The sequence below is a fragment of the Stegastes partitus genome, unplaced genomic scaffold (assembly GCF_000690725.1).
Source record: "Stegastes partitus isolate 25-593 unplaced genomic scaffold, Stegastes_partitus-1.0.2 Scaffold953, whole genome shotgun sequence".
Lineage (NCBI taxonomy): Eukaryota > Metazoa > Chordata > Actinopteri > Pomacentridae > Stegastes > Stegastes partitus.
In genome coordinates this window covers 238,465-265,276 of record NW_007578684.1, presented here as the reverse complement: position 1 = coordinate 265,276, position 26,812 = coordinate 238,465, and the positions used below count along the sequence as shown (strand labels likewise).

Here is a 26,812-nt window from a genome sequence, read left to right as displayed (position 1 = left end):
GAATTTGTCTTTATACACATTTGGATTTTGGTTTCGAGTGTAGAATAGATCTTTGTTGTCATTGTTATTGAAGTTTAGCATCTGTCAACCCCAGAAGTGCAGTATTTGTCTAATATCAAGAACAGAGCATTGTGAGATGTGTAAAGAAAAACAGCAGATGACATGTAGCATGGTGTTCTCTAAACACTGTGGTGCTACAAGCAGAGGGATTAGACATGCCTATTACTGTTTTCTCATCCTCTAGAATAATCAAAACAACTTTTTAATGGTTTCATAGTCAGTGATGTCTCTGTACGTCTGATCTTTCGTAGACTCCTGAAGCCACTCTGCCTCCTCCCAGCCGAAGCCTCGCATCACCAGCGGAGGAGGACAACAGCGTCAACAAGGGTTTCGAGCGCTTCCTCAGCATCCTGAACAAAGGAGTGGACATGGACATGCTCAGCAGGATCGTTACCGCTGACAGGGAGGACCTCCCTTTGAGGAGGGAACGCCTGAATGTTCAGTCCTCAGACGTGGACAAAAAGTCCGATTCGGTCTTCAGTAGCGAGAGCCGGCGGTCGGACAGTCGGACCAACAGTTCAGAGGCGAAAACCGAGCCGCTCGCCGAGAGACTCTCTTTACCTGATGTAGAGGAGAAGAAGAACGCCCGAGGACATAACAGTCGATCTAAGTCTCCACCGGTGGCGAAAAAGAAGATGAAGAAGAAGAAGAAGGAGGAGGAAGAAGCAAAGCCGAAGGTGGATGAGAAGCAGGAACAGCTGCAGAACATTCTCAGAACTTTGGGTTTGAACCTGGATGCGGACGAGATGAACAAACTAACGGATCGTACTCAGGAGAGGCTGTATGGGAAGAAGGCTGAAGGCAGGTGGAGGACGGGGGAGGAGGAGAGTCGGCAGAGAGGCTCCAACAGAGATTCCTCCACATCCTCCTCCTCCTCTTCCTCCTCTTCGTCTTTGTCTTCCTCCTCCTCTTCCAGATCGTCCTCTCGGAGCTTCAGTCGGAGCCCGTCGCCCCGTCAGCGACAAGACGGCGGCCATGGCAGCGAAGAAGCACAGGAGGATCCGAATAGATTTGGAATGAACTCCCAGCAGATTTACACTTATCAGCACCCACTAAACCAGACCTTCCCCCTCCCCCACCCCGCTGCCTCTGCATATCCAGGTTACAATCAGTCGCAGTATTACCATTACACCAACAACCACAGCGTCACCTACAGCGCTGCAACACATTCTCTCTGGCCGCAGATGGCCTTTCATTATCCAAACTATTCCTACCCTGTAGTCCCCGTGCAGGACGCCACCTCCTATCACCACCGTAGCCTTGAAAATTTCATCCCATACGAGAATGAACTGGCCACGATCGAAGGTCAGGAGGCGACGGCTTCTCGTCCTCGCTGCCTGAAGGCCGTGAAGCTGAAGGAGGTGCAGCTGAAGAGAGAACCTTGTCTGAAGCAACTCGTCGCAGGCCCCAGGAAGAAAAGGAAGAAAAAGAATCCTCCGAGCAAAAGGGCAAGAATCAAGCGGAAGAAACAACGACAAAAAATGGCGCAGCAAAAGGAAGCAGACAAGGCGAAGGATTTGCAGGACGGCGAAAGCGACGGGGACGACTCCAACATTAGCCAGTCGGACGAGGAGAAACCGGAGCTGACGGAGCAGGAGATAAAGGCCAAGCTGAGGAAAACGGTTCGTCAGCTCCCTGATCCGTGTTGAGGAGAGTGTGTCCCATTTATCTGCTCATTTGTTAGCAAGACTTATCCAGAGAACCCTAAAAGCTGCCTGGAGGTTTGAAAGGCATGGTATCTTGCTGAAATTATGTTTTAGAGCCAGTGACTGGAAAAAACAGAAAGAATTGGTGGATTTTCTGCTTTCCAACGGTCCTCAAACATATCAGGCGTGATGCGCAGCAGGAAAATTAACCAAAAGTTTCAAATTGTACCAGATTCTGCAAAAAAAAAGTAATAATAATAACCATAGTTGTACCCCTTTGTGCTACTGAGAAGACACTAAAATGACAGAAGTTCACAGATTTGTCGGCTGTTTACGTGGAGCAGAGAGGAGATGACGAGAGAGAGGAAAATAAAACCTACTGGACCTCTAAAATAAATGCAGCACGACTCAGAAACAGTGAACAGAGGAGCACGTTGTTGAAGATACATTTAGCACGGTGAAACATCTTTCAGTTAGCAGGGTAGAGTGAAAAATGCTGATTATAGAGATTGTAAACATGTAAATAGTTAAACATCTACAGTATGTGGAGCCACCGTGTTTGACAACAGCTGGAGAAACGTTTTACGTGTTGATTTCAGTTTTATGAATTTTCCTAAAACAAACATTCTAAAAAATTCTCTGCTGTACCTGCACAAAACACGTTTTAGAGTCCTCTCTCCTCCTTTATGGTGGTGTGGGCTTCATAGAGGTTCAGGACTTTATGTTGCAAAGAAAAATGAGTCTACAGTGAGTAAAAAAAAAAGCGGTTGGAGTTCAGAGGGTTTGTTTGAAGCTGCCTCCTCGTATCAGGTGTTCTGTGCAGTGTGACCAAACCCTCCTCCACACGCCTGCTGGAGTATGCCAGGTGTGTTTGCTGCGTATTCAACATGTTACGGAGGATTTAAATCTGTTCGCACCTTTTGCCGTCGTCGCAGAGAAACAGCCGAGAGACGGATGGAGGAAGAAATCTCCAGACAGACTCGTTTTATGATCGCTCCATTCCGACATGTTCTCTGTTTTGTTAAACCACTTTTATTGTCTTTTTTTTTTTCCCCCCTCAGCTTGAAGCTTTCAACCAGAAGGCGAAACACACCAGCCAGCTCCCTCAGCCCACACTCATGCAGCCAGCTAACTCCCTGACCTCTGAGAACGGTTGAAGTAAGTCGTCTTAACGGATGTTTTCCAGCCTTTCCAACCGTTGCATCCTGGTGTTTTTTTCTGTTGTCTCTTTGGGTCATGCAGTATGAATAAACCTGCACTGATAGGTATGTAGGGGAGGAAGGTGAGCTGGAAGAAGATCCACACATAAAAAATTTGAATTAATTCATGTGAAAATAATTCTTCTTGTTTTGTTTTTTTTTTGTGTGTGAAGTCTTGTTTCCCCCCGAAGCTCTAAAACAGATTTAGAAAGTGTAAAGTGAGCATGACCCAGAGACCCGATAGACACATGAAGGGGAAATACGGCAAGTTCAAGTGCGATCAAAAAGTGCAAAGTGTGCCTTAAAAGAGCTGAAAGCGGTGGACTTGTGCAGCGTTGCACAGCTCCCAGTGCTCCTGCAACACTCCCTGGAACTCCCCCTCTCACTACTTGGACGTGCACATTTGCGATTTCACCACAGATTCCTTGATTCTGAGGCTCGACAGGACGGAAGTTGTAGCTGAGAGCGAGAGGTCAATCCAAGAACGACATGTTTTGGGGTTCTGCTGCTTTCCTCTGTCTGCCCTCTGAGGCTGAATGAGGCGCATGCTTGTCGTTTTCCTGAACGTCCACCTGGTTTTGTGCCGTGAATTCATCTGTCAGACTGCTGTAACCTCTTGAGGGGTCTGATAAAGAACATCTGAGATGTTTTATTGTGTGAACACGAACCTCCTCACGGCATCAACCGACACCTTCGTCCCTCCTGCTCGCCACATTTGGCCCCATGAGATTTCTTTCTCTTTTGCAACCTGCAACTAAAGCTGAGGCGACATTTTGAAAAACGAAATTAGCAACTCGCAAAGACTGCAGTTTAGGATGTTCATGGTGTGGCTGTTAAATAGAGAAACTGATGCTCGAGCAGATAGAGGCCTGTTGATCAGAGTATACCACATGATACGATACGACGAGCCTTTATTAATCCTAAACAATGCATTGCTACAGCAGCGAAGGCAAACAATTAAGAAATATCAGTAGAAACATCAATATGTGCACATGTACGAGTTAAAACTGGATGTGGAAACAGCAATATGGTACATATCAGATTGTTTCACGAGTTTTTTGGGGGATTTGTCCATAATTAGAAAAGTACTGATGTTGCTCAGGTCCTTACATATGTAGAAGAGTTTTTAAACGTACAAAGCATTCATGAATCACAGCCATGAATGTGTTAATATGTCACTAAAAAAGACATCTGTAATCACATATGCTGTGGTTTGACTGCTCAGCCTCATTATATAACACCCAGATCTCGTACATTTTACAGTGTGTTTGACCCAAATTCATGAAAAACGTCTTCCTGTGTCACACCTTTGTTTTAATTCTGTTTAACAGTGAATATTGAACTGAAGTTTGACTGGAAAAAGTTATACGGAGCAAAATCTGTCGAAGAAATTGCAAACCATTCAGGCCAACGCGGCTGCAGAGTGGGAGCACTGGGAGCAGAGTGGGAGCACTGGGAGCAGTGTGTCGCTGCACAAGGAGGGAAATTAAAACCAGTGTTTGCTTTTTGTAGGCAGAGGCTCAGACTTTTCTATCACACCTTGTGCTCTTGATAAACTTGACAGGTGTTCATGTTTGAGACTGTTTCTGTGTTGGAATCAAATAAAACGTTTTCAGTTCATCTTTAGTATAACTTACCTGTATTTAATAACATCTATTTAACAGTCAGTTATACTTTTATTTTTGCACTACTTTACAGAATACGTTTCTCTTCCTTCCTCAACTTATATTAATCACGTTTCTGTGTATTATGTAACAAACCAAAGCAAGAATTATTGTTGATTTAAGTTCATACCTAGCACTACATAACTGTTGTGTATTTACGATGATGTCTCCTCTTTCCAGACGTCTGTGAAGAGCTTCTTTGATTTGAACCTGTGGTGAGCCCTGACAGAAGCTGGACCTCCATGTTTGGGTATTTAAAAGCAGCAGTTCAGTGCTGCGGGATCAGCGTCAGTTTTAGTTCCATCCCTGCATTTGTATTGAGTCGTTCTCAACTCATAGAAATGTAATTACATCTTCTTCAAAAGAATATTTTTGTGCGATTAATTACCAGTTTGCAGGTCTACATTTCTATGAATGTCACTACTTTGTAACTCTGGACGTTTTTTTTTTTTTTTTTCTGTTGTATAAATTTGTTTACGCAAAATACGTCGTGGAGGCTCTGGTGCAGTTTTTATTGAAATGTATATTTTTGGTTTCGTAAGAGTTTGAGGCTATAAAAATGGTCGTTAAAAGTGTATCTGGTTGACACAGAGGCAGATGCTAGCTTAGTCCGTCGTTGTTCACTCTACATTTTTAACAACTGTCCAGTCAGAGGATGAATCCTGACGACCTTCACTGATCCCCTGAAGTTTAATTTAGCGTCACCACACAGTTTCCTGGTATCAACTTTATCCGTACTATGAGGTTTATTGGAGAATCACTGTCTTCTCCGCATGTTCGTTTCTAAAGATGAGATCGGATTCAATTTAATTACACATTGAATATTGCATTACAGAGCTCTGGGTCAAACTCTCCCTGACATCAGACAAAGCAAGACTACTCCTGTTGCCTCTGACCCTTCTTTTTTTACTACTCAGTCACGTGATGCCTGTTCAGATCGTAAAACAACTGATTGGGGCCCATCTTCATCACACTGAATGGTTGCATCCTTATATGGACTTCTTTTCCTCCGTCTGTTGCTTGTCCTGTGAAACCATAAAAGAAGCAACTTCTTCAAAAGAAGACATTTCATGACTACATGCATATATGTAACTTCTTTTATATTTTAAACCTTAAGGACTATACTTCACACATGATATAATATATTTATACACAACAGGTTAAACACAGTGCTAAAATTAGCATGCTAAAATGCTAAACACCGAACCTGTAATGACTGAATCTCAACCCGATATTTGCTCTTTTTAACTTTGTTTTGGTCTCCACCAGCTCTGTATCTGGTGCTTTAAAGTTTTTCCTCCTACAACAGAACGATGCTGAGGTGCAGTCAGTCATTAATTCCGATTGAACGTAATGTTTTTGTAGTCTGCCAGCAGCTCTGTTTACACTTTTTGTCAAATTCTTGTCGTACTTTGTGATTGAGCTCAATCAAAAATCCGTTTTTCTTCCAAGAAACTAAGATAAAATAACTGGCGGACACGTTACAGTTATGAAAGCACAGTGTACCTCTTAGCACATGAATCCGTTTTATGTGGCGCTTTAATCTCTTGAACGTCTCCACTGTTTGCCTTCACTCGTCTCATCTGAGCTCGGTGACTTTTTAGAGGTTTTTTTTCTGTTGCGTCAGACAACATGATGACAGCAGGATCATTTATGGTTCTAGTTCGAGGCCTTTTTCTTTTATAATGTCGCTCAACAACCTGAACTCACACTAAAATAGTTGTCTTAGAAGTTTGGCTCAAGATGAACACTTAATTTATTGTTGAAGTTATTAACCCAAAAATGAAGAATTACTTTTTTTTTTTGTAGATAAAAATACGGCACAACTGTCAAATGTAAGAATCCCAGAAACACTGAAGAAGTGTCCTGAAATATGTACCAGAGGTTTACATACATGATATAAAAAGACATCAAATGCTCTCTCATTATTCTGGCATTTAGCAAATAGAAATAATTTTGGTAATCCTAACTGACCTAAAACAGGAAAAGTTTATTCTGATTTAATGTCAGATAGTGAGAAAAAACTGTTATGTGTCTTTTCATACAGTATGTATGTGGAATGACTCGACTGATGAGGCTTGAAGGAGTGAAGGTCGTGAAATTAGACAATTCTTTGTATTTTAATATATTTATTCACACTTTACACAGACACAGTGGAAGAAACACGTCACGCGCCGTCGCCGCCGCCTGCGCTTCTGCAAACGCCAACACGACGGACAAACAGTTTTCACTCGCAGCACAAAGCGGAGGAGTCGGGAAGCATGATTTTCGGCAAGACCAAAAGCAACAACTTCCAAATAAATTAAACTGCCGCTGCAGCACTACAGCTCCGAGCAGACACAGTTTTATATAAATATGAGAGTGGTTCCTGCTGTGGCTCTAGAGTTCGTCTTTCTCCTCTCCTTGACAGTAGCAGGCCGCCCTCTGGCTGTTCATGTAGGGTCTGCAGCCCAGAGTCCACACCGTGTTGAACAGGGTGTCGGCCACAGTTTCACAAGCTGAGGAGACATAAGAGACGGTCAGGCCAGAGCAGGATGTGCACAGGAAGGTTCACAGATTACAATCATATGCATCGAGATAGACACGTGTCCTGTAGTAATACAAGAAGTTTTAATTTGATCTTAGCGGGTTAATTAGCTTTATTTATATGCTGCTTTTCTGAAATCAACTTTACACAAAGCAGATATTACAATACACCAACCAAATATATAAAAGACCAAAACAACCAAAGGATAACAGACAGAGCAGGTCGACTTACTGACATATATAAGAATCAAATAAAACAACCACAATTAAGAGAAGGCTTCCTGAATAAACTAATGTTTTCAGTCGTTTTCTAACCCTCTGAATTCTGGCAGATTTATTTCTCACTGTGGGCTCGTTTTTGACTCAAATACAAAGTTCTGCACCTCTAGGGAAACAGAACAACCACGAATAAATGTAGAGAAAAATGTCTTGCAATTTGTTTGCGTGCATGTTTCCTATCTGCTTTGTGTAAACAGCCTGCAGTTCAGCCGAAAAGTCCGGCTGAGTCGTTCATGGCTTCACATTCGTGTCAAGAGACGACAGATTTTTATTTATTTATTTATGTTTTAAAAGAATCTGGTTCGAGCAAATGCTTTTTTGAGGGCAAATTTTTAAATTAATAGAATAAACAGTAGAGTAGAATAAAAAGATTTGAATGAACTATCACAATTTTAGGCTTAAATTTGGTCGGTTTTCCTGATAGAACAGCATGTCACACAGGATTAGTTCAAGGACTGTAGGAAAGTTGAAACTCCGACAATTTTTTTTACAGTTTCTGGATCTGACAAGTGGTGTAATTTTAGCACTTTTTGAAAAAGTGAGTTTAAAAAGGTATTAAAAAAAAGATGCCTGACATTTCCGGTCGGAGCTCTCCTCAGAGGAAATGTAAGGTTAAAGGTGAAGTTGAACAGCGATGCAGTAAAAGCGCTCCAGTAAAGGTTAATAAAAGGCTTCGCCCACCTTCTACTTTGGACACGAAGCCGAGGCTCTTCTTGAGGTCCGAGCAGATACTGTGGAGGCACCAGCGGAACTTGGAGTCGCAGCGATATTTGTTGGAGCCGCAGGTGTCGTAACACATGTCCAGCTGGTTGCAGCACTTGGTCATGGCGGGGATGCCCATGTCCATCTGACGGGGAAGAGCACGGATTAGTGTGTTGATTCATGTGTGCAGGTGCAGTCCTCACACTGAACACAGAGAGCTCTGGGTGTTTCAGGGCCACAGGATCAGATGTGGATTATTCATTTTTTTGTTTTTGCTACAAGCCGCCATTGTTGATTCAGTTTTTTAATTACATTTTTATTTTATTTTGGTCTGCAGGAACTTGCAGGCTGTTTTAGGGCGACCAGAACCTGCTTGTTAACGTAACATGCATTTTAATTTTCACGAGGATTTGACAGTGTTTCAGTGCACATTTTTCAGCGCTAGCTCAGCTTGTCGTTGTTCACTTGACATTTATAATCATCATCCAGTCAGAGGATGAATGGCTTTCATCCATCCCCTGATGTTTTATTTCAAACAGCGTCACAGCTTCCAGGTGTCAACTTCATCTGTACTGTAACGTTTGAGATGCAGTGCTAACATTAGCATGCTAAAATGCTAAACATCAAACCTGTAATGGCTGAATTTAAACCAAAAATTTGAGCGTTTTCCGACTGCAAGAAAGTTCGACACTGATTGGTTAAACTGGTAGAAGACAAATGCTGATTGGTTACACCTGCAGAGGACAGCAAGCGCCATTTTACCGCCCTCTCGATGTCCTCCTCTCGCCAGCATACAATCCACCACATAAACTAACATAACAAACCTCTGTTGTTCTTTTTCCTACATTACATCCAGTCGCTGCTGTTTGTCGTTGTTTTGGTGCGACAGAAAAGCTGAAAGAACCCGTTAGGAGGCGGTTCCTGTTGATGCTAACACCTGGCTCTCGTTCCTGATGGGTTTTATTTTTAGTCCCATTTCAGTCGTTTTGTTTTTATCAAGTTTCGTCGAGTTTTTGATTTTTCTTTCTTCTGAGCATTTTCAATCTGCAGCGGTCACCGTCATCATCGAGATGGCTTCACGAAAATATGTTCAGCCTGAAAGGAAAATCTAAATTGTCAGGTGAAATTAATGCGCTAGCCTAACTCACCAGATGTAGACTTCGGGTATAATTCTTCGTAGTTTTTCTTCTCTTTTTCCACTATCTGTTACGTTTCAAAATCCCTTTTGCTACCGGAAACAACAACAACAACCTCTGAGCAAGGCCAGGTTTTATCTGAATCGTGCATCAAGGAAGCCCGGTTTGGCTTTTTAAGCAAATCATCAATTTTAATGACAGTTCTCGCCTTCCTGAATGCAAACATTCCCCCGTCGCTATGTTGGGACACCTTTGCTGCATCCTGGGCTGAGCTCTGCTGAAAAAGGCTGCAATTGTATTCAACGAATGCTAACAAACCAGACTGTTTTAATAGCAGAATTACAATTACAATGATGTTTCTGGCTATGAGAGACCATTATAATTCTAGAGGACGAATTTGATGGTCATGAAAGATATCTAATATGTTTGGAGTTTTTAAAGCTGTTTTGTTGCCACTTCTTGTCAGATTTTTGTTGTAATTTGTGGAAGAGCTCAGTTACAATCAGTTTATTCCAAGAACCAGTAATATAAGATGAAAGTAAATAGCTAAATAGCTTGTTAATGGAGGCTCAGTGGCTCGAGGTGTTTTGGCTGTAATGTATTTATAGACGGACTAAACCCACCCCTTCTGGAACAGGGAGGCCAAAGAAGTAGGAGGTGCATCCGTTGGGTTCAGGCATCTGGTATCCGGTTCGAGGAAGAGGAGCTTTACCTGGTGGAGAAACAATTTAAAAAAGAAAAACTATTAAATGTAGGTCATGTTTCACAACTGAGGGAGCGACGCTGTGATAACCTCGTGGGTTTGAATCAGATCCATGTTTGCACATTTTGTTATTTGGTTCGTGCTGATATCTGACACGTTCATCCAGAGGGTCACAGTCCGCCTCCAGGCCTGCGCCCACACGATAACAAAGACGATAAGTTAAGAGTTTACAATATTAGCCCGAGCACATCCGATTAGAGGAGAGGTTTGCTGTGGCTTATCTCACAGGATGGTTTATTGAAGAGCAACACGGGAGCATCTGTGCAAAGATTTATTGACTGGAGAGCAACCGGTATTTGACTTGTATCTTAATAGAAATAATGGAAGATTAAGTGAGATTTTTATCTAAATTTCTCCGTCTTGAACATTAATGACGGAGGCGGTTGTTCATCTTCAGCTGTTTCCTAGTTATTGGAGGCTGAATTCTGGATGTACAGCAGCTCCAACATGCAGCATAAGACTGTGTATGTGGAAAAAAAATAGGACGTAAAAGAAGCTACGTGATTAATGAGACATGTTGTGTGTGTGAACTGTGTGAGGATGCAGCGTCAGCATCCTGTTGAAAAGCTTTGTCGTCTCGTTTGAACGTTTGTGAGGCAGAACAGGGAGAAAACAGTTAATGTACGATTCAATTCTGCTGATATTCTAGAAAGCAGAGAATGTATTTGCAGAACTGTTTTCCTAATTATGTTCTGAAGGCTCCAAAACATGCACATGTTGTTATATGAAGCAGATTTTTTTCGCTGCTGTAATCAATATGAACCCTGAAGTAGATTCTGGGCATTTCTTTCTTTTTTTTTCTCTCTCTTACTGCACCTCTTTTTTTTTTTTTTTTTTAAAGCCCTACACCTTTATGGAAACAGAACAACCGTAACTAAAAGGAGAAAGAACTTTGAAAGAACATTATGCCAAAAATCATAAAAAAGGGAAAAAAACTAAAGTTGAATTTCAGTGATTATTTGTTTTACGAAAAAGGGATTAAACCTGGAATCAACATGTCCCTGATTTTTTATTATGTGACTGTTTTTTTCCACAGCTGAGTCACTAGTAATTTCCCAGTTGCAACAAGGATTGCAGACTTTTTTGTTTCGAGCAAATGATGTGTTTTTGGCAAATTTTCAAATGACACATGAAGGATAAACGTTTATGATTAAATATCAGGATTTCAGGCTTAAGGCACATCACAGATAGTTAGTTTGAGGTCTGTCATAGAGTTGAAAATTGAACAATTCTTTCTGTTTTGACAGTTTCTGGCTGATACATACAGTTATTTTGGTCATTTATGAGACGGACCCACCTCTGGGTTTTGTGGTTCAGAGTCAAACTTTTGTATTTCACTTAATTCCACAAATCCACACAGATAACAGATGGATGTCTGATACAGATTAATACAAGTATCAGTTTGAGCCTGAACTCACCGTATCTACAGCGGTACTGACAAACTCCATCCCGTCCGCCCATGAACTCCAGCATGGAGTCGAAGTAGCCGCTGACAGCCTCAAAGCTGCCTCTGAGCGAGTCCATGCCCCATTCCCCGTCCTCTCCCTCGGCCTGCCCGCCCTCAGAGCCTTGGCCTGGTGGCGGTGCTGCCGGGTCTGCGGCCTCCTGGCCGACAGAACCGTGGACGAACAGGCCCAGCAGGAGCAGCAGGGCAGCGACGCGGGTCATCCTGCAGCTCAGAGTGAACACGGCTGAAATAATCATACTCACAGAGGAGATACTGAAAGCGTCTGCGTGACCTGAACTTTGAGCCAGACTCAGGGACGGCCTCGCATGTGGAGGAACAAAGTCCGGCTTCTATCTCATCTTTTGAACATGTCTGAGCGTTTATCATTCCTGCTGAGTGATGTGGAGCAGAGTGCTCAGCGGTCAGAGGAGGTGATTCCATTACATTTTAATCCCATTAATTCACACTCAACCCCTCTGAGCCCCCAAACCAGCCAGCAGGTTTTAAAGGCATGTCATCGTTTAAAAATTTGCCAAAATTACATCATTCATCAGAACTAGAAGCTGTAAAAACAGAGAAATTCACTGGATTTTCTGCTTTCCAACAATTCTTGAGCTAATCATGTGTGACTTGCTGCTCTTTTGGGAAAATTAACCAATTTTCGGTTTATAGTAAACAATTTGCTCCAACCAGAGTCCGTGAAAAACAACAACTTTTGTGCTCCTCAGTGCCACCGTGAAGCCTGAGCTGTGACCAACAGTCAAGTAACAAACATTCAGAAGCTTTTCAACTGAACTGCAGGCGGTGTTGACACAGAACACACAGGAGACAGGTAGAGAAACAGATTAAAAATCCAAGTAGGGAGAAATCTATAGTACACAGAGTCACTGTTCATTTTTCCCAGTATCAGGAGCAGCTGTGGGCACGTGGAAAAACGTTGTACATGTTGATTCCACTTTTTTTTTTTTCTTTTAAGTAAATAATTAAAGAAATTCCACTTTTTTTTTCTTTTTCTCTTATGATATATGACATTTGTGGCTTGTTCTGCTGATGTATGGATGCTTAAGTCAGCAAATGACTGTTAGTCACTAAAAATAATCTGGTATCTGAAAATGAAGCCTACAAAGGAGCATAAACCCATAATATTTATTAATCTAATGAGTGAGAGTGAATCATCACACTGAGACCATAAAACATGACTCATTGACGCTGCTCATGTCAATGTGAGTTGATTGACTGATTGATTGATTGATTGATTGATTGGTTTTGATCGTGCAGGTTTATTCAGGCCAAAGAGGGAGTTGAGTCTGTGTCTGGACTCTCAGGAACTTTTTATCCCTCACTGTCGCCAGCAGGCCGACCAGGCTGCGTACCATTTATATTGTTTCACTTGTCATCTCTAATAAAACATGAAAGACACTGAAGACTTTCATTTGAGTAACAGCTGTACTGTTACTGAAAGACGCCACAGTGCCTCAGAAAGGAGAAGGTCTTTTTTCTTCAGTGCTGGATCTTTTTCTTTTTTTAACTCACAAAATATAACTTTTGAGCTCAAACACCAGCTGAATCTTTTGTGTAAAACTAAATTAGATCCATATATATTCTGTTATATTTTAAATTGCTGCTTTGTAAGTTAACTTGGTGCTTATCTTCACATAAATAAAGACTTTTTGACCCTAAATGTGCAAAAAAAAATCCAAAAGTGGTGCATAAATAATTCTCAAGAATGCAACAAGTAAAGTATTTGAGTCTCAAATTTCCTAGTAAGTAATAAAGTAATTGAAATTGAAAACAGCTTAAAGTGTTGCTCATATTTCATACTGTAACAGCGAGTAACATGAGCGGTACTGAAATGTAGAACAACTCAGTGGTCGGGCCCCCCCCTCTCTCTCTTTCTGTGGTACGGTCCACGGTGACGTATGACCCAAACACGGAAGTAAGCGACAAAGTAACGCAGCTGCCAAATGAACATGCGTGCGAGACAGTTCACTGCACTGAAGTTGTTTTATTTTACATCGTAGTGGAAAAGTGGGTTGGAATAGATAACAATTAATCCCAAACTTCTTTTAATGTAAGTTGTATCTGCGGGAGGAGGCGTTTGTTAGCATAGCTGTACCGTTAGCATCCCTCGTGCAGGTGGTTGTTCCAGAGTTGGTTTTGTTTCAGAATCTAATGAAAAAAATAAAATGGCTTTTGCAAACCTGTTCGCGAGTCTGTCTGCCCTCCACGACGACGTGAAAAGTCCTGGAGGACCAGCCTTCACATGCCGGTAGGGAGCCAGAAACAGTCAGAACCAAACAGCTGAAGTTCTGCCCTGATGTCCTGTTAAAAATCCTCACTGTGTTTAATAGGAAGGAGTCTGAGAAAAGAACCAGAGGCAAAGGCAGGAAGAGGAAAGCAGAAGAAGAGCAGCCTGGATCCCACAACAAGGTGAGTTCAGCTTGTAAAGCACTTATTTAACATGTGTGAGACCTTGTGTAGGTACTTTGTTTTACATACAGTGGTAGAAGTAGACCTGGATACTTCAGTTTTAGTAGAAACAGTCACAGAACTGCTGGTTTGAGTTTGTTTTTTGGTCTCTTATATGTTTTCACAGGGCTGATATCGATACCAAATGTTAGTAATCAATTAGACTGTTAACAGGTATTTGGAACCAATAAAGATTTGATGTACAAATGAAAATCTGGTCAGAATTTAGAATAACACATACACAAAGTGTCATGATTGAACTGCCTTTATTTATTTACATTTCGCATGTTCACCTACAAAGATTCATTGTTCAGCATTGATAAGGCTTTACTGTTGACGTGTCACTTATCACACAGTGCTGTAGACGGTACACTGCTCAAGAGAAATGACTGTAGATGGAGAGAGGCGGCTGCATCAGAGTACAATAGGGCGTTTTTTAGTTCATTTATTTTACCCGAAAGTGGTTAAAACAGCAACAATACCGATAATCTGAAAAATGTTGGATCCCAAAACCAGACAAATAATCAGTCGACTTCCTACCTTCAAAATCTTGGAGAAAAAAAACAATTAATCTTGGCATTAATGTTTCAGAAGTCTACTGTTGAAGACAGTGCACTACTACTGATATTATTACTAATATTTATATAATTACAAACACCTTTTTAGTATAACCACAAACTGCAGCATAAAAAATACTGTGGAATTGGTACCTTATTGCATTTACAAAGGGGTGACAAATCAAAGGAAACCATGAATAAGGTGCAGAGCATGGTACAATTACACACTATAGAGATAGACTATAGACTATAGACTATAGAGATACAACGAGACTAAGCAGAAAAAGCTCTGAGTGACTTTGTAAAAGAGTTCAGTGTTGGGGCGCAGATGGCAGGAGCTTCAGTCAAGAACTGTGACTAAAGCGCCACCTGCGTTTAGATCTAAAGGAGGTACATCAGTAAAGAGGGATGACTGTGATGTTTGTGCATTAATGCGATAGAGAAAAGTAGAAAAGCAGTTCTTCCTCTGGTGATTGAGAATGGAAGTCCAGTAGAGTTCCAGAAACCTAAAGAATAAAAGCTGCAGCATGTGGTGACCCACCAACTTACTGAGACACTTTGCTTTAATGTGTCACCCACATGTGTTCAGTTGCACTGCATTAGTTTCAGCCAGGTATACCTACAGCTGAGCATATATTAAAAACATATATTTTATATGGTTTGTCTGCCCAAGATGATGTCTCATCTCTATAAAATTTTTGTTTCCAACAGAAGCAACGTTGTCAAGTCCAGAAAAACCCAACTTACAGCTTCAAAGATGATAACATCAAGGCCAAAGACTATCATGTACCGAGCACTGATGGTGCACTGGGAGGCTGCACTGAGGAAGAAATAAATAACTACAGTGACAAAGCTGCGCACAATATCAGGAACCACATAGGTCAGAACTACAAAACGAAAAGCAGCTGTGGAGTGAACAAGCAACAACATCAGGAAAAGAAGATGAAGTTTCAAAATAAGCATAAATTCATGGATAAAGGGAGACAGACCTATGGAGGGGGAAGAGGGATGCTGAGAAAAGGTGGAAGAGGCGATCAACATGCCAAACAGGTGAGAAAGAATTCACTGTGCCTGTCAGAATAGATCATCCACCATCGTTCGCATCAGTTACAGGTTTGAAAGCCATGTTATCCTTAAAAAGTATCCAGACTTATCAGAGCAACACACTGTGGAAACCAGAAGAATCGCCTCATTGTCAACGTTTCGACAGCCCGAGTCAGAACTGATGCTGTGGTTCCATCAGAAAAATCAACCAAATCTAAGCTTAAGATTGTTTCATTAAAACCACTTTACATGTCTCATTTGCTAAAACACGAGCCATTTACGCCAGATTTCATTAAAAGCAAACATTTCTGCGCTCCTCGATGCGCCAGAGAAGACATGATTCACTCAGCAGCCACCGACACTTTTTGTCTGAACTGCAGAGGAGACGAGCGCTGAAACAAATCAGAGAGATGGCAGCCAAAATAAAACAACATGCTGGTGCAGGAAAATAAATGTGGCACGGCTCAGAAACAGTATGCAGAGGAGCACGTTGTTGGTAGATACATTCAGCATGGTCAAGCATCTTTCTAGAGTAGCAAAGTAGCGTGAAATTTGCAGAGTTTGTAGTTATTCAGTCGGTGTTTCTAACAAAATGAGGTCAAAGAGGCAAAGTGTGCCACCTTGAATCTAATTGTTGTGTTTATGTATCCTCTTAGGATGCTAGGCCGAAGCCGCCGAGGTTCATGACACAAGAGTTCAAGGACAAGAATGTGTTGGAGCTGGACGGACGCTTGCTTTGTCGTCATTTCCTTCGGGGATGCTGCATCAAGGCGGGTTACACCACAGATTGACTTTTCTTGCAGGATTGTTAGACTGCAGCGTCCTAACGTTGGTTTCTTCACAGGCTGAAAGCTGCCAGCTGGAGCACGTTCAGGGTTACAACGGTCTCCTCCAAGTCGTCTGCAAGTTCTACGTCCAGGGATTCTGCATGAAGGGGGAGAGCTGCCCTTACATGCACAATATCCTTTGGTCTAACAGTAATCTGTCTGTTTTCCTGTCTTAAGCTCATTTTACTGTTACTTTTTAGAAACTGGAGGCTGATGAATATCTAATATTTCCTTCACTGAGCTGCACAGTCCTTCCCTTGCAAGTTTTTCCACAAAAACGGAAAGTGTTCCCAAGGAGCAGATTGCAGGTTTTCCCACGAACCACTAAATGACGTCACTAACCGACTGTTGGATGAGGTGCGTACGCAGCCGTGCAAATGTTCTAAAAAATGTTATCCGTGCATTGCTGCGTACTGACGTAGATGTGGGTTCTGTCTTCTCACTGTAGGCATTACAACGAGACAATGACCTTCATCAACTTGCAAAGAAAGCTGAACAGGAGTCGTCAGGACAGCTGGCCAACACAGCCGAGACGGAAATTATTGAAGCAAATGAAACCCCTGATGTGCTAACGCAGCCACTCAGGTAGAAACTTAAAGCGTTCACACTGTGTTTTCACTCTTTTTCTGTTGTCCTTGCATACACGGTGTGATCAAAGGTACCGGTGTTTACAAAAATGCATGACTGTGACGCCCACCACCAACAATCCGAGAACGTTTTTAATCACATTATATTCAGCTATTAGTTAATGAAGGCGTTTGGGATTAACCTTTACCTGATGTTTTTATTTCTCAGGCCTAACTTTTACAACAGCACAGATACCGCCAAGGAAACCTTGTTGTGTCCAACAGAAGAGCAGCCTGTTACCACACATGAAGGTTCCCCTCCACATGCATCAGATGCTGCCCAGCCTCAGACACCTCCATCTCCCAGCAGTGACCATACACAGCCAGTTTGTTATTCAGTGGAAGCTGTTCTTGGAGCTCAGCTGTCCAGACCATTCCCCAGTTTCTACACAGCTCCTGGAAGTCAAGGTTCTCCGTCTCTCCCTGCGGCACAGACCACTTCTGATGCCACTCTGGGCTCCACAAACCAAAGCCAAGCTCCGTACTCTGTGGATGCTGTCCTCCGGTCGTTCAAATCAGTGGAAAAGTCCACTTTTGGCCAAAGATCTACCACTCTGCCTGCAAAAACGGTATCCTACACACCAAAAGCTGCCTGTGAAGAAAGCACTAAACCTCTGCTGAGCTCACAGCATGGGAAGATTTCACTAAACACCAGAGATGAAGCGAACAAACCCCAGAAAAACTTGTTCAAGACTCTGCCATCTTTCCAATCGCACACCAGCCGGATTTCAAAAACCTGCCCTGACCTTTCTCTCACCTCTGAGGACCATAAAAATCAATGTGGAGATGTTCCAGAGTCTGTAAAAACTGCTCAGAGAACTTCTAGTGAAGTCAAACTGGAGTCGTTGCATTCTCCTGTCACACAAGTAAAGAAGTGTGCGTCCTCCAAAAGCAAAGGAGATGTGAACGAAAGTCAAACATGTCCTGCACCGCTGAAGCCACATCTCTCTGGTCTGATGTCTGATTCACAATCTCCAGTGACGCCCTTTTCTCCTTCTGTCAGTTTGTCAGAGTTTAAAGACAGAGCTGCTGGTGAACCTGATTCCTGTTCAGATAAGAAAAGTGACACCTCAGACTCTCCCAGTCGTCATTTTGCTGCGAAAAAACAGCAACAGCAGCGTTATTCTGCTACAACCCACCCAGAGCGCAGCAGCGAAGTGAGAGATCGCGGCGATTTTTCCGATGCATGCAAGAAGAATCAGAAACGAACTTTTAGGAGCCTTTTCGCAAACCTCTCCGACAGCGTGATGCCGGCTCAGCCTCCAGCTCAGCCTCCAGCCCAGCCTCCAGCTCAGCCTCCAGCTCAGCCTCCAGCTCAGCCTCCAGGCTCCATTCAGGCTCCACGCTGTGCAGATTTCTCAAGTGAAGATCTTAAAACTGCAACTGAATCTTCATCCACGTCCTTCCGATGCCTTTTTGCAGCACCGCTCTGTGACGCAGCTGCTTCATCTCCACGTTTGGAATCTCAAGCTGATCATTTAAGGACTGATGATGATGCATTTCATTTATCCAAAGCAAGAGTTCAAAATTTAGAGCCGGCTCTTCCGCATGAGGCCGGAACTGATGCCGAACAAACTCCTCACAGGCCAACGTCGCCTAATTCGTCTGCCGGCCGGAGCAATGAGCCTGTAGACCAGCCGGCGAATCCTTTTTCTCTCAGTGAGATTCCCGCAAGTCCAGCTCCTCAAAGTCTAAATCCGTCCACAGCGTCGGCTCAGCAGCAGCTCCCTGACGTCTCATCGCCCAGAGGTGAGGACAAGGAAACTAGTGTGAAGTTTGTGCTGCAGAAATGTGTCGTTAATGCCTTTTTTTTTTTCTTCTTTCCATTTTGTGGACTCTGCAGGTTCAGTTCTGAAAAGCCTCTTTCTGTGTCTGAGTCCATATCAAGAGGACGGAGAGCGGCCAGACAGTGACATCAGATCAACGTCCCTCCAGGTACGCTGGTTATTCAGTCCTGCTACAGACTTACATTTACAATCTGAACCCCAAGGAGGTTCTGGGCTGTTTTTATTTTGCTTCTGTCTTCATTTTCCTGCACCTCGATGGAAGCAGAGCAACCAAGAGGAAGGAGAGAGAACTCAGAAATGTGTCTTGTACAGTATGACACAGTTATAATGCCATCAATTATATAAAAAGTTGAGTTTATTTGGTTGTTTATTTTACAAAAACAACATTTTAAAGTGTCCACAAAAAGCTGTGGCTCTACAGACTATAAATGTTTTTCTACCTATGTTTTTAATTTGTTTCTATAATTATGATTAAACACAGCCTGCAGTTCAGCTGAGTTTTTTTTTGTTTCGTTCTTCACATATTCTGATCGCTGTAAATGGTTTCTTATTGCCTGATGTATAAATAAAACATGAAGGAAATATCCTGATGTTAAGCTCAGTTTTGATTAAGTTTCCTGACAGAACTCACCGATGAGCAGCTGAAGGACCGTCAAAAATGTTTAAAGACTTTTCTGCTTTTATGGTCTCTAGCTTAGATAAATGGTTTAATTTTGGCATTTTAGAATTGTTTTATTAAAGATATCATACCTTGAATTGTGGTAACATGACGGTTGGTTGCAGCTGAGTCAAATACGTTTTTTTTAGTTGCGCAGAGAAGCTTAAATTATTTTTAATTTTTGTGGTTTTTACAGGACCTGCCTCATTGGCAAACTTTGAAATGTGAGATTTTTAAGAAATCCCAATGTTGAATTTAGATTGTGTGATTGTGAAAATTCTTTAAAAAATATATTTTTTGCAGTTTCTGGCTCTGATAAATAGTGTCATTTCTTTTATTTTTTTTATTTTTTTTAAACATAAAATGCCTTTCAAACCTGCTAACAGGTTTAAGAGTTCAGAGCGTTAACATAAAATGAAATATTTAAAATTAAACAATCTGTTATTGATTTATTTGCCTTTTAGGAAGTGGACTGAAGGACAGAAGCAGCACAGGGGTAAAGCCAGAAGAAGAAGAAGAAGAAGAAGAAACCCAAGGTATGTTATTGTTTTATGTCACTGATTGTAAGGACAGCAGTTTCTTGTTGTTTTTTTTGTTCCTGTCTCGTTTTTACTCCTTGTTTGCTCATTTCTCACTGCGATATAAAGTCCTGCACCTCGATGGAAACAGAACAACCACGACTAGAAGGAGAGAGAACTCAGGAATGTGTTTTTATCAGTGTAAAGTGATGTGTCATCATAAAAACAGAATTTCATTCAAGTTTTATTTTGCAAAAATTAAAAAAAAAGTTAATTTTACTTACATTTAAAAAAAAATTACTTTCCACATGCATCCTCTCTGCTCTGTGTAAACACAGCCTGCAGTTCAACGGAAAAGTCCGCAAATTTTTATGACATGACTGTTGGTCACAGCTGAGTCTGTAACGGCTTCACAGTTGCAATGAGAAGTGCAGAATTTTTGTATTTTACTTTTTTTAATTTTTTTTATACAGAATCTGGTTTCTGGAAATTATTTAATTTCGCAGAATGTTTTGTTCAGAGTCAAAAATCTGATGAACGGTGCGATTGGCGCCTTTCAAACCTGGAGTTAGACGGGTTTTTGGATTTATCAGTCATCCCTGCAGAACTGTGCCATACTTTGACTCAAATGAGCAAATTTAAAATGATGGAGAATTTATAGATCAGGTTAAAAAATGTACGGCTTGTGTCCTCCTGTTTGTTTCAGACTGAGAACAACACAACAGATCTGCTATTAGACTCCTCGGGGCTGCAGGTGTGACTGAACCTCAGGTGCGCTGATGCAGCGTCAAACCGGGTCAGACGGTCGGACGGTGGCACCGCTCAAGGAGCTTTTTAAGACTTTAGACACCGACGTTTTCCGCTTGACTTTATTAACTACTGTTTGAAATCGCAATGAATCATATTGAAACCAGTTTATTCGTGTCTGTACATAACTGAGCAGTTTATTAGGTACACTGAGTTTTTTTTAACAACTAACACAAAAATCCAAATAAACTGAGAGCTGACTTTATTCTGCATTCCAGTCCTGCAGTTTGTTTCTTGGTCATGTTACGCAGGACGCACATACTTCCAGCTTGTGTTTTATTTAAAACCTGTAAGACATCAGTTATTCTATTTTTGTGCACTTGCAGCATTTTCTGAAAATAATGACCTTAAATATCAATATATATTATTTATTATTTATAACAAAGAACTTGTTTTTCTTATGAGAAATATAAAATGACGCCTCAAAAACACTCGTCAGTTCATTCTAAATGTTGATGAAAAAATAAACTAATAAATTATAAGTGTGTTTTAATCTTTGTGCCACAAACAAATTCCTACACACTCACTTTTCTTGAGTATTGATTGTGTGTTAGTGGCCATGAGTGTGAGCTTTTCACCAGGCAAAGTTCACAGAAATAGCGGACAAGAACATAAATAGGTATCTGTAGTAATTTGGCGGCGGTGTGTCGCAGGTGATATTGAGGTTCATCCATCCATTATCTATACACCACTTAATCCTCACTAGGGTCGTGGGGGGCTGGAGTCTATCCCAGCTGACTCAGGGTGAAGGCAGGTTCACCTGGACAGGTAACCAGTCTATCACAGGGCTACACTTAGAGACAGACAACCAAGCACACTCACATTCACACCTACGGACAATTTAGAATCACCAATTAACCTCAGCATGTTTTTGGACTGTGTGGGAGGAAGCTGGAGAACCCGGAGAGAACCCACGCTGCACGGGGAGAACATGCAAACTCCTGAACCGGTGCCCGTCTCGCTGCGAGGCAACAATGCTAACCACCGAGCCACCTTGCAGCCCCGATGTTGAGGTGTAAATGTAAAATGATGCAACGAGCAGTGAAACAACATTATTACATATTTATTATTATTATACTGGTACCAACCCATGAAACAGATGTTGACATGTTTTACTGGGTAAGTGAGCATGTATACCTGCAGGTGGCGCTACTGGACAGTGCTGCATCCAATAATCCTCTGGACAGGTTGTCAGTGAAAATAGAAAATTACCTTTAATTGTCTTTATTTATTTTTCAAGATCAACCAATATATGCATTTAATATTCCGCATTTTTCCAAATTTCATTTTCTTCTTTTTGTTTTGTTTTGTTTTGATATATTCCCAATAAAATAATAGAATTTTAATTTATTTATCCATCTGTAGTCCCCACTTTCCTTCACCGTCTGTTTGAGTGACAACCTGCTGTCAACACTGGAAAATAAACAGTGGAAAGTTCTATTTTAAATGAACATGCACAGCACAAATATTCAACAAAGTCTTATGTTGTCCTCAGATTTTGGCGGCAAGATTTTATTTTTGAAGTCATTTCATTTTCATGGTTTATATCAGTTCCAGATGTTGGCTATGTATCGGTTGACCAGTAATCAGTATCGCCGCTGAAAATGCTGTGTCAGTAATTTTGTTGACGTGATGAACATTAAATGCTGTCATACCTCGATGCTAAAGTCAAGCATTCATAACAAAACTAATCACACCTAAGAGTAAAATAATTCATTATAGAAAAGAAAAATACACAGTACAGAATCAGAACAATAAACAACTTTCCTCAGCTCAGTTTCTTCCTGGTATGAAATGCTGTCTTACACTTTTACTATCTACAACTCTCAGAATATTTTTGACACTAGCTGATTGTGAATTTCTACAAAGTAATCCCAGATTCAAGTCCTTAGAAAAGCTCTTGTTGCTTGACTTACGGGGGAACGGTACGCTGTAAGGTTCTCCGTCAATCCGACCTTTAAGACCTTTTTTAGTTTTGTCTGCTGGCGATAAATTAGAAACCCAACCGCTGCTGATAAACGATTCATTTAAATGTACACGGCTGCATTCGCTGAGACAATTAGAAATAAAAGTTGTACATTTAACAAGCAGATATGATACAAGTCAAACTTCCGTTCACTCAATAAATACCTGAGCAGAAACCAGCAGCGCCTGTGCAAACCTACAAACGATTGGTTATGTTACAATCTGTTACAGTGTAAACAACATGCATTCACCTTTTGACTTGTTCGAGTTTACCTGGTTCGTTTTGTAGCATCATAATCTGACTTACTGGTGTTACCAGAATTGGAAAAATGGCGGCCTCTACATGCAATGAATATTTTACTACTTGCATGTCTAATTTGTTTCCACACTGCCTGCAGTTCAGCCGAAGATATTTTTTGCTGCACGACTGTTGGTCACAGCTGAGTCTCTAATGGCTCCAAGACGCATTAAGAAACTTTGAATTTTTGATTTTTTACAATATGTCTCACCTGCAAACTGTTTATTCGGGAGCCATTTTTCTAAAATAATACAGGTAGGCTAAAATAATTTGGCTTAAATATCCCAATTTTCTTTGGATGTTTTAATCCTTGAAACCACAAGTCTCACATGATTAGTTTAAGGAGCGTTGGAAAGTAAAAAAAAACAAAAGAAATCTGATGATTCCATCTGTTTTTACACTGTCTGGCTCTGATAAATGGTGCAATTCAGCAGATTTTTAAAAAATAAAACGCCTTTTTGAACCCGTTGGAGGGTTTGCAGAGTTCAGAGGGTTAATGTCCTTGATGCACGTTGTAGGTATTATTACATGTTGGTAATCTCAGCATTAATCAGCAGAATCGCTTCATTTCAAGAAGGTAATCCATATTCTTAGCCTTCCTTCGTCTGTAGGAGAGGATCTGGAACCTGCAGCTACTTTTGTGCTTTTTCTCCATCACTGGTTGCTGCATTGCCAAGAAATCGGCGTGTCGCGGCATCTTCTTCATAACCAACCACCTCCAGAGGCCTTCGCTTGGTATCGCAGCGCCAGACGACACAGAGAAAAATTTGAATGAAAAAGTTTGGCGCATCAAACAAAGTTCGTCTGAATCCCTGCAAACATCTCAGGCTGTTGTGTGTGAGTGACACTCAGCTGTTATGGATCGATGCACAAGGTCTCCTGAGATCACGCTAATTTCTTATAGGCATTCTATCGATTCGTCATGAGGCTCTGGTTTCTTGGTCATCTCGTCGGTGGGGGCAGCAGGAGACTTGGTAGCAGCGTCTTCCTCCTCTTCACCGGCTTCAAGCAGTTTTTTTTCTTCGGGAGATTGGGGCAATTTGTCGTCAGACTCTGGTTTGCTGGTCGACCCGTTGGTGGCGACGCCAGCCGTTGAGGCAGCTTCTTGATCCAGTTCTTGATAGTACTCCTGCGTCTTCCTCTTAAAGCAACCCAACTTGTAAGAGACACAAGAAGAATCATTAGACCGAACGCCCAAAACCATCTTTTTCAAGTCCAGAATTCAATTCATGACATTCGAGCAACAACTCTGAATATTAGGACGGTCTTTTGACTCGTACCTTAAACATGATGACTGTGATGATGATCAGAAGCAATAATCCCAGCACGACTCCAGTCGAAATGATCCACATTTGATTGGGGTGGATTGTGAACTCAACCCGAACTTTACTCTGATGGCAAAGAGAGAAAACAAGTTGTCAAAGTGGTACCTTTGAATAAGTCTGTTGATTAATTTTGACTGTTTGTGTGCAGACTGAACGTACCATTGTCATCGTTGGATCGTTCAAGCCGGTTTTGTGAGGCTTGTCCTTACTCTGGTAGTGATAAATACGAGAAATTAGTCGCACAGAGAAAGCATTAAAAGCAATATCTTTCAAATGGTTTTACTGTAGTCAGAGCATAGACTGTATATAAAAGACAGACGTAGCCACTGTGAACCATTGGTTTGTGAACTACCTTGAGTTTGTGACTGACTGTGCTTGTCGATAAGTTGAGATCACAAAGCTGTGGGAGTCTTCGTGGCACGATTCAGAAGACATTGCACATATATGCTGGGGCTGGGACTTTATTTTTGCATTATTTTTTCTGTAATTAATGAGTCGAAATTAACACGTTAATCGCACCTTTCTCAGTTCTCTAATTTCTGGCACCACCGGTAACACTGATGCATCCACCCCAGCCGGTAGGTGGCGCTAATGCACCGGCCGAAGATGCACAGGATGCGTTGAGTGACATCCGCACACGAGAAAGTTTGGTGAACAGTGATGGAGGACGAGAACTTGGCTTGTTGGGCGGAAAGTTGTTTTAAAAAACGTCCTGATGGCAGCTCGGATAAGAGCGTGGCTGTGTGCAGACTGTGCAGCAGTAAGACAAAAAGCCCAAAAATGTTGACTAGAACAGCTGTAATGGCACTTTGGGTTTTCACTAATCTGTGAAAGTAGTAGACAGATGAAAAACGCAGATAAATATAAATGAAAAATAAACATTTTGTTGTTTAAGTTCACGTGTTTGTCTGTTCACTGATTCAGTCGTCAACCAAAATTTATTGGAATTGAAAAACTTTTATCGTGTCCAATATTGTTATTTGATAAAAATGTAATTAATTACAACGCCTCTAATTAATTAGATACATTTTTTAAATCGTGTCTAATATGTATGTGTGTTTTTGCGACCGCTGGCAGGCACAGATTTGCGATTTTGCTGTGGAGCTCAAACTGAAGCAGAGAAGAAAACGTCACATTCTGAGAAACTGGATGATCCAACCTTAATGTAGAGGATCATCACTGGTGACTAAAGGTGGATCTGCAGCTGCCATCAAGAGAAGAAACAGCAGTTTTCACAGTGGAAGAACTGCAGGTTCTCAAACCGGACAAGACGTGTCAGTTCAGGAGCACCATGAGCACGTGTAGCTGAGTTAAAGATGCTATGCATTGTTCATAATGCGTTACTGTCAGTTTCCCACTTGGTGTCACATCAGTGGCCTCTGCTGGGCACCTGGAGATTTTAACATCACATATTAAGTTACCAGTCTGCTGTATCCTGCCCCAACACTGGGCTGATTAGTGAGAAGCTCCGCTGAAATGCTTACGTAGGTTTGTTTTTAGTGGTTCTAACTGTTCTAGGTGTTGTGGTACGTCTTAATTTATGTAAAATATTGTTTTTTTGCAGAGTACGTGGCAGCCCACAATGCAGTTGGTGACTTCGCTAGTTTGATTGCAGCTTTAGGGAAATCTCTGTGGTGTTTCTGGTAACTTATAGTCAGCTGAACAACTTCTTTTTCGTAATCTCTGAAGCTTATGACTACAAAGTTGACTTTGGGAGTCCTAATACGAGTCTGTGTTGCAAGAGTTAAAGGCTGGTTGGTGTTGACATGGTTGTGCACCGTGAACTCATTCTCCACGGTCCGAGTTCTACTGTAACGTTCTAAGAGGATATTCAGTGATTCCATTAACCCGAACTGTGGCTGCTTGACATGTTACAAGTGTTGCGGGAACACTGCGAGCGGTGCGTTGCTTCACGGGGAGACTGCTTCAATGGGGATGACAGCAGTTTTTAATTATGATGGGTATACTCTGGGAACGTCTTGGTCGCACATCATAAATGGTCGCAACTCATCAAGGTAGCCCTAAAACATACCATGCTTTGTCGTCTATTAGCCTCTGAAAGGGATCATAATTTTCAAAATGATCATCTTTCTGTTTTGAAGAAGACTTAAAACTAACAACTGTGACCATAAACGTATGAGGACAATGTTTACTGAGGTAATAAATCAAGTGAGAAGTCGGATCATTTTCTCGTCGACGATTTCACTTCTTGTTTGCAGCCAGAGGAGTCGCCCCCTGCTGGCTGTTAAATACAATCCAATGGCACCACTTTGCCGACCCAGAGGCTTCATCCGTCTCCTTTACACAGTCTATAGATCAAACTTAAACTTACGTCTTGTTTCTTAGAATCCAGCACATATCGTGTCTTGTTGTAGTCAACACGTATAAAGCTTGTAAATTTAACCTCTCCACTCTCGCCGGTGTATTTTTTCAGAAAAGAGAGGTTCTGTAAAGGAAGAGCATGTCAATTATTAACATATGTTTGTCACTTTAAGTGCTCTATGTGGTG

The 26,812-nt window shown here is 41.6% G+C and overlaps 4 protein-coding genes across 8 annotated transcripts in view; 2 read left to right on the top strand and 2 right to left on the bottom strand.

Annotated features, from left to right (window-relative positions):
* Positions 1-5,055, top strand: part of LOC103366540 (arginine/serine-rich protein PNISR-like) — an 8,097-nt gene extending 3,042 nt beyond the window's left edge. For all 3 annotated transcript variants that reach the window (XM_008294306.1, XM_008294308.1, XM_008294307.1), the window contains 3 exons: positions 312-1,682; positions 2,768-2,864; positions 4,750-5,055. In XM_008294306.1, coding sequence (XP_008292528.1) covers positions 312-1,682; positions 2,768-2,863 — 1,467 coding nt within the window. In that variant the 3' untranslated portion in view covers position 2,864; positions 4,750-5,055. The remainder of the gene's footprint in view (positions 1-311; positions 1,683-2,767; positions 2,865-4,749) is intronic.
* A 1,634-nt stretch (positions 5,056-6,689) lies between these two features.
* On the bottom strand, positions 6,690-13,662 carry LOC103366536 (group XIIB secretory phospholipase A2-like protein). The gene is made up of 5 exons (XM_008294300.1): positions 13,624-13,662; positions 11,394-11,644; positions 9,836-9,924; positions 8,056-8,221; positions 6,690-7,067 (listed from the first exon to the last, which is right to left on the bottom strand). Exons 2-5 carry the CDS (start codon positions 11,641-11,643, stop codon positions 6,949-6,951), a joined length of 624 nt encoding a protein of 207 aa, XP_008292522.1. The 5' UTR covers position 11,644; positions 13,624-13,662; the 3' UTR covers positions 6,690-6,948.
* LOC103366538 (mucin-12-like) overlaps positions 13,374-26,812 on the top strand; it is a 25,023-nt gene continuing 11,584 nt past the window's right edge. The window contains exons 1-11 of one of the 3 annotated variants that reach the window (XM_008294301.1): positions 13,374-13,691; positions 13,774-13,852; positions 15,160-15,498; positions 16,149-16,262; positions 16,337-16,451; positions 16,567-16,676; positions 16,768-16,904; positions 17,115-18,694; positions 18,789-18,880; positions 19,855-19,926; positions 20,615-20,932. In XM_008294301.1, the coding sequence (XP_008292523.1) occupies positions 13,609-13,691; positions 13,774-13,852; positions 15,160-15,498; positions 16,149-16,262; positions 16,337-16,451; positions 16,567-16,676; positions 16,768-16,904; positions 17,115-18,694; positions 18,789-18,880; positions 19,855-19,866 (2,661 nt within the window). In that variant the 5' untranslated portion in view covers positions 13,374-13,608 and the 3' untranslated portion in view covers positions 19,867-19,926; positions 20,615-20,932. Of the gene's footprint in view, positions 13,692-13,773; positions 13,853-15,159; positions 15,499-16,148; positions 16,263-16,336; positions 16,452-16,566; positions 16,677-16,767; positions 16,905-17,114; positions 18,695-18,788; positions 18,881-19,854; positions 19,927-20,614; positions 20,933-26,812 lie in introns of those variants that run through there. The other 2 variants (XM_008294303.1, XM_008294302.1) reach the window with 2 other exon arrangements.
* LOC103366539 (integrin alpha-X) overlaps positions 21,758-26,812 on the bottom strand; it is a 23,956-nt gene continuing 18,901 nt past the window's right edge. The window contains exons 28-31 of the mRNA XM_008294305.1: positions 26,636-26,749; positions 24,463-24,513; positions 24,259-24,369; positions 21,758-24,134 (exon numbers count right to left, since the gene is read on the bottom strand). Of these exons, the coding sequence (XP_008292527.1) occupies positions 23,877-24,134; positions 24,259-24,369; positions 24,463-24,513; positions 26,636-26,749 (534 nt within the window). The 3' untranslated portion in view covers positions 21,758-23,876. The remainder of the gene's footprint in view (positions 24,135-24,258; positions 24,370-24,462; positions 24,514-26,635; positions 26,750-26,812) is intronic.

Excerpts from the sequence above, each read along its gene's own strand:
- LOC103366536 (XM_008294300.1), bottom strand. The coding sequence starts at position 11,643 with ATGACCCGCGTCGCTGCCCTGCTGCTCCTGCTGGGCCTGTTCGTCCAC. Across the intron at positions 8,222-9,835 it reads GCCTCCCTGTTCCAGAAGGG|ATGGACATGGGCATCCCCGC; the intron begins GTGGGTTTAGTC and ends CTTCCCCGTCAG. Across the intron at positions 7,068-8,055 it reads CTTCGTGTCCAAAGTAGAAG|CTTGTGAAACTGTGGCCGAC; the intron begins GTGGGCGAAGCC and ends ATGTCTCCTCAG.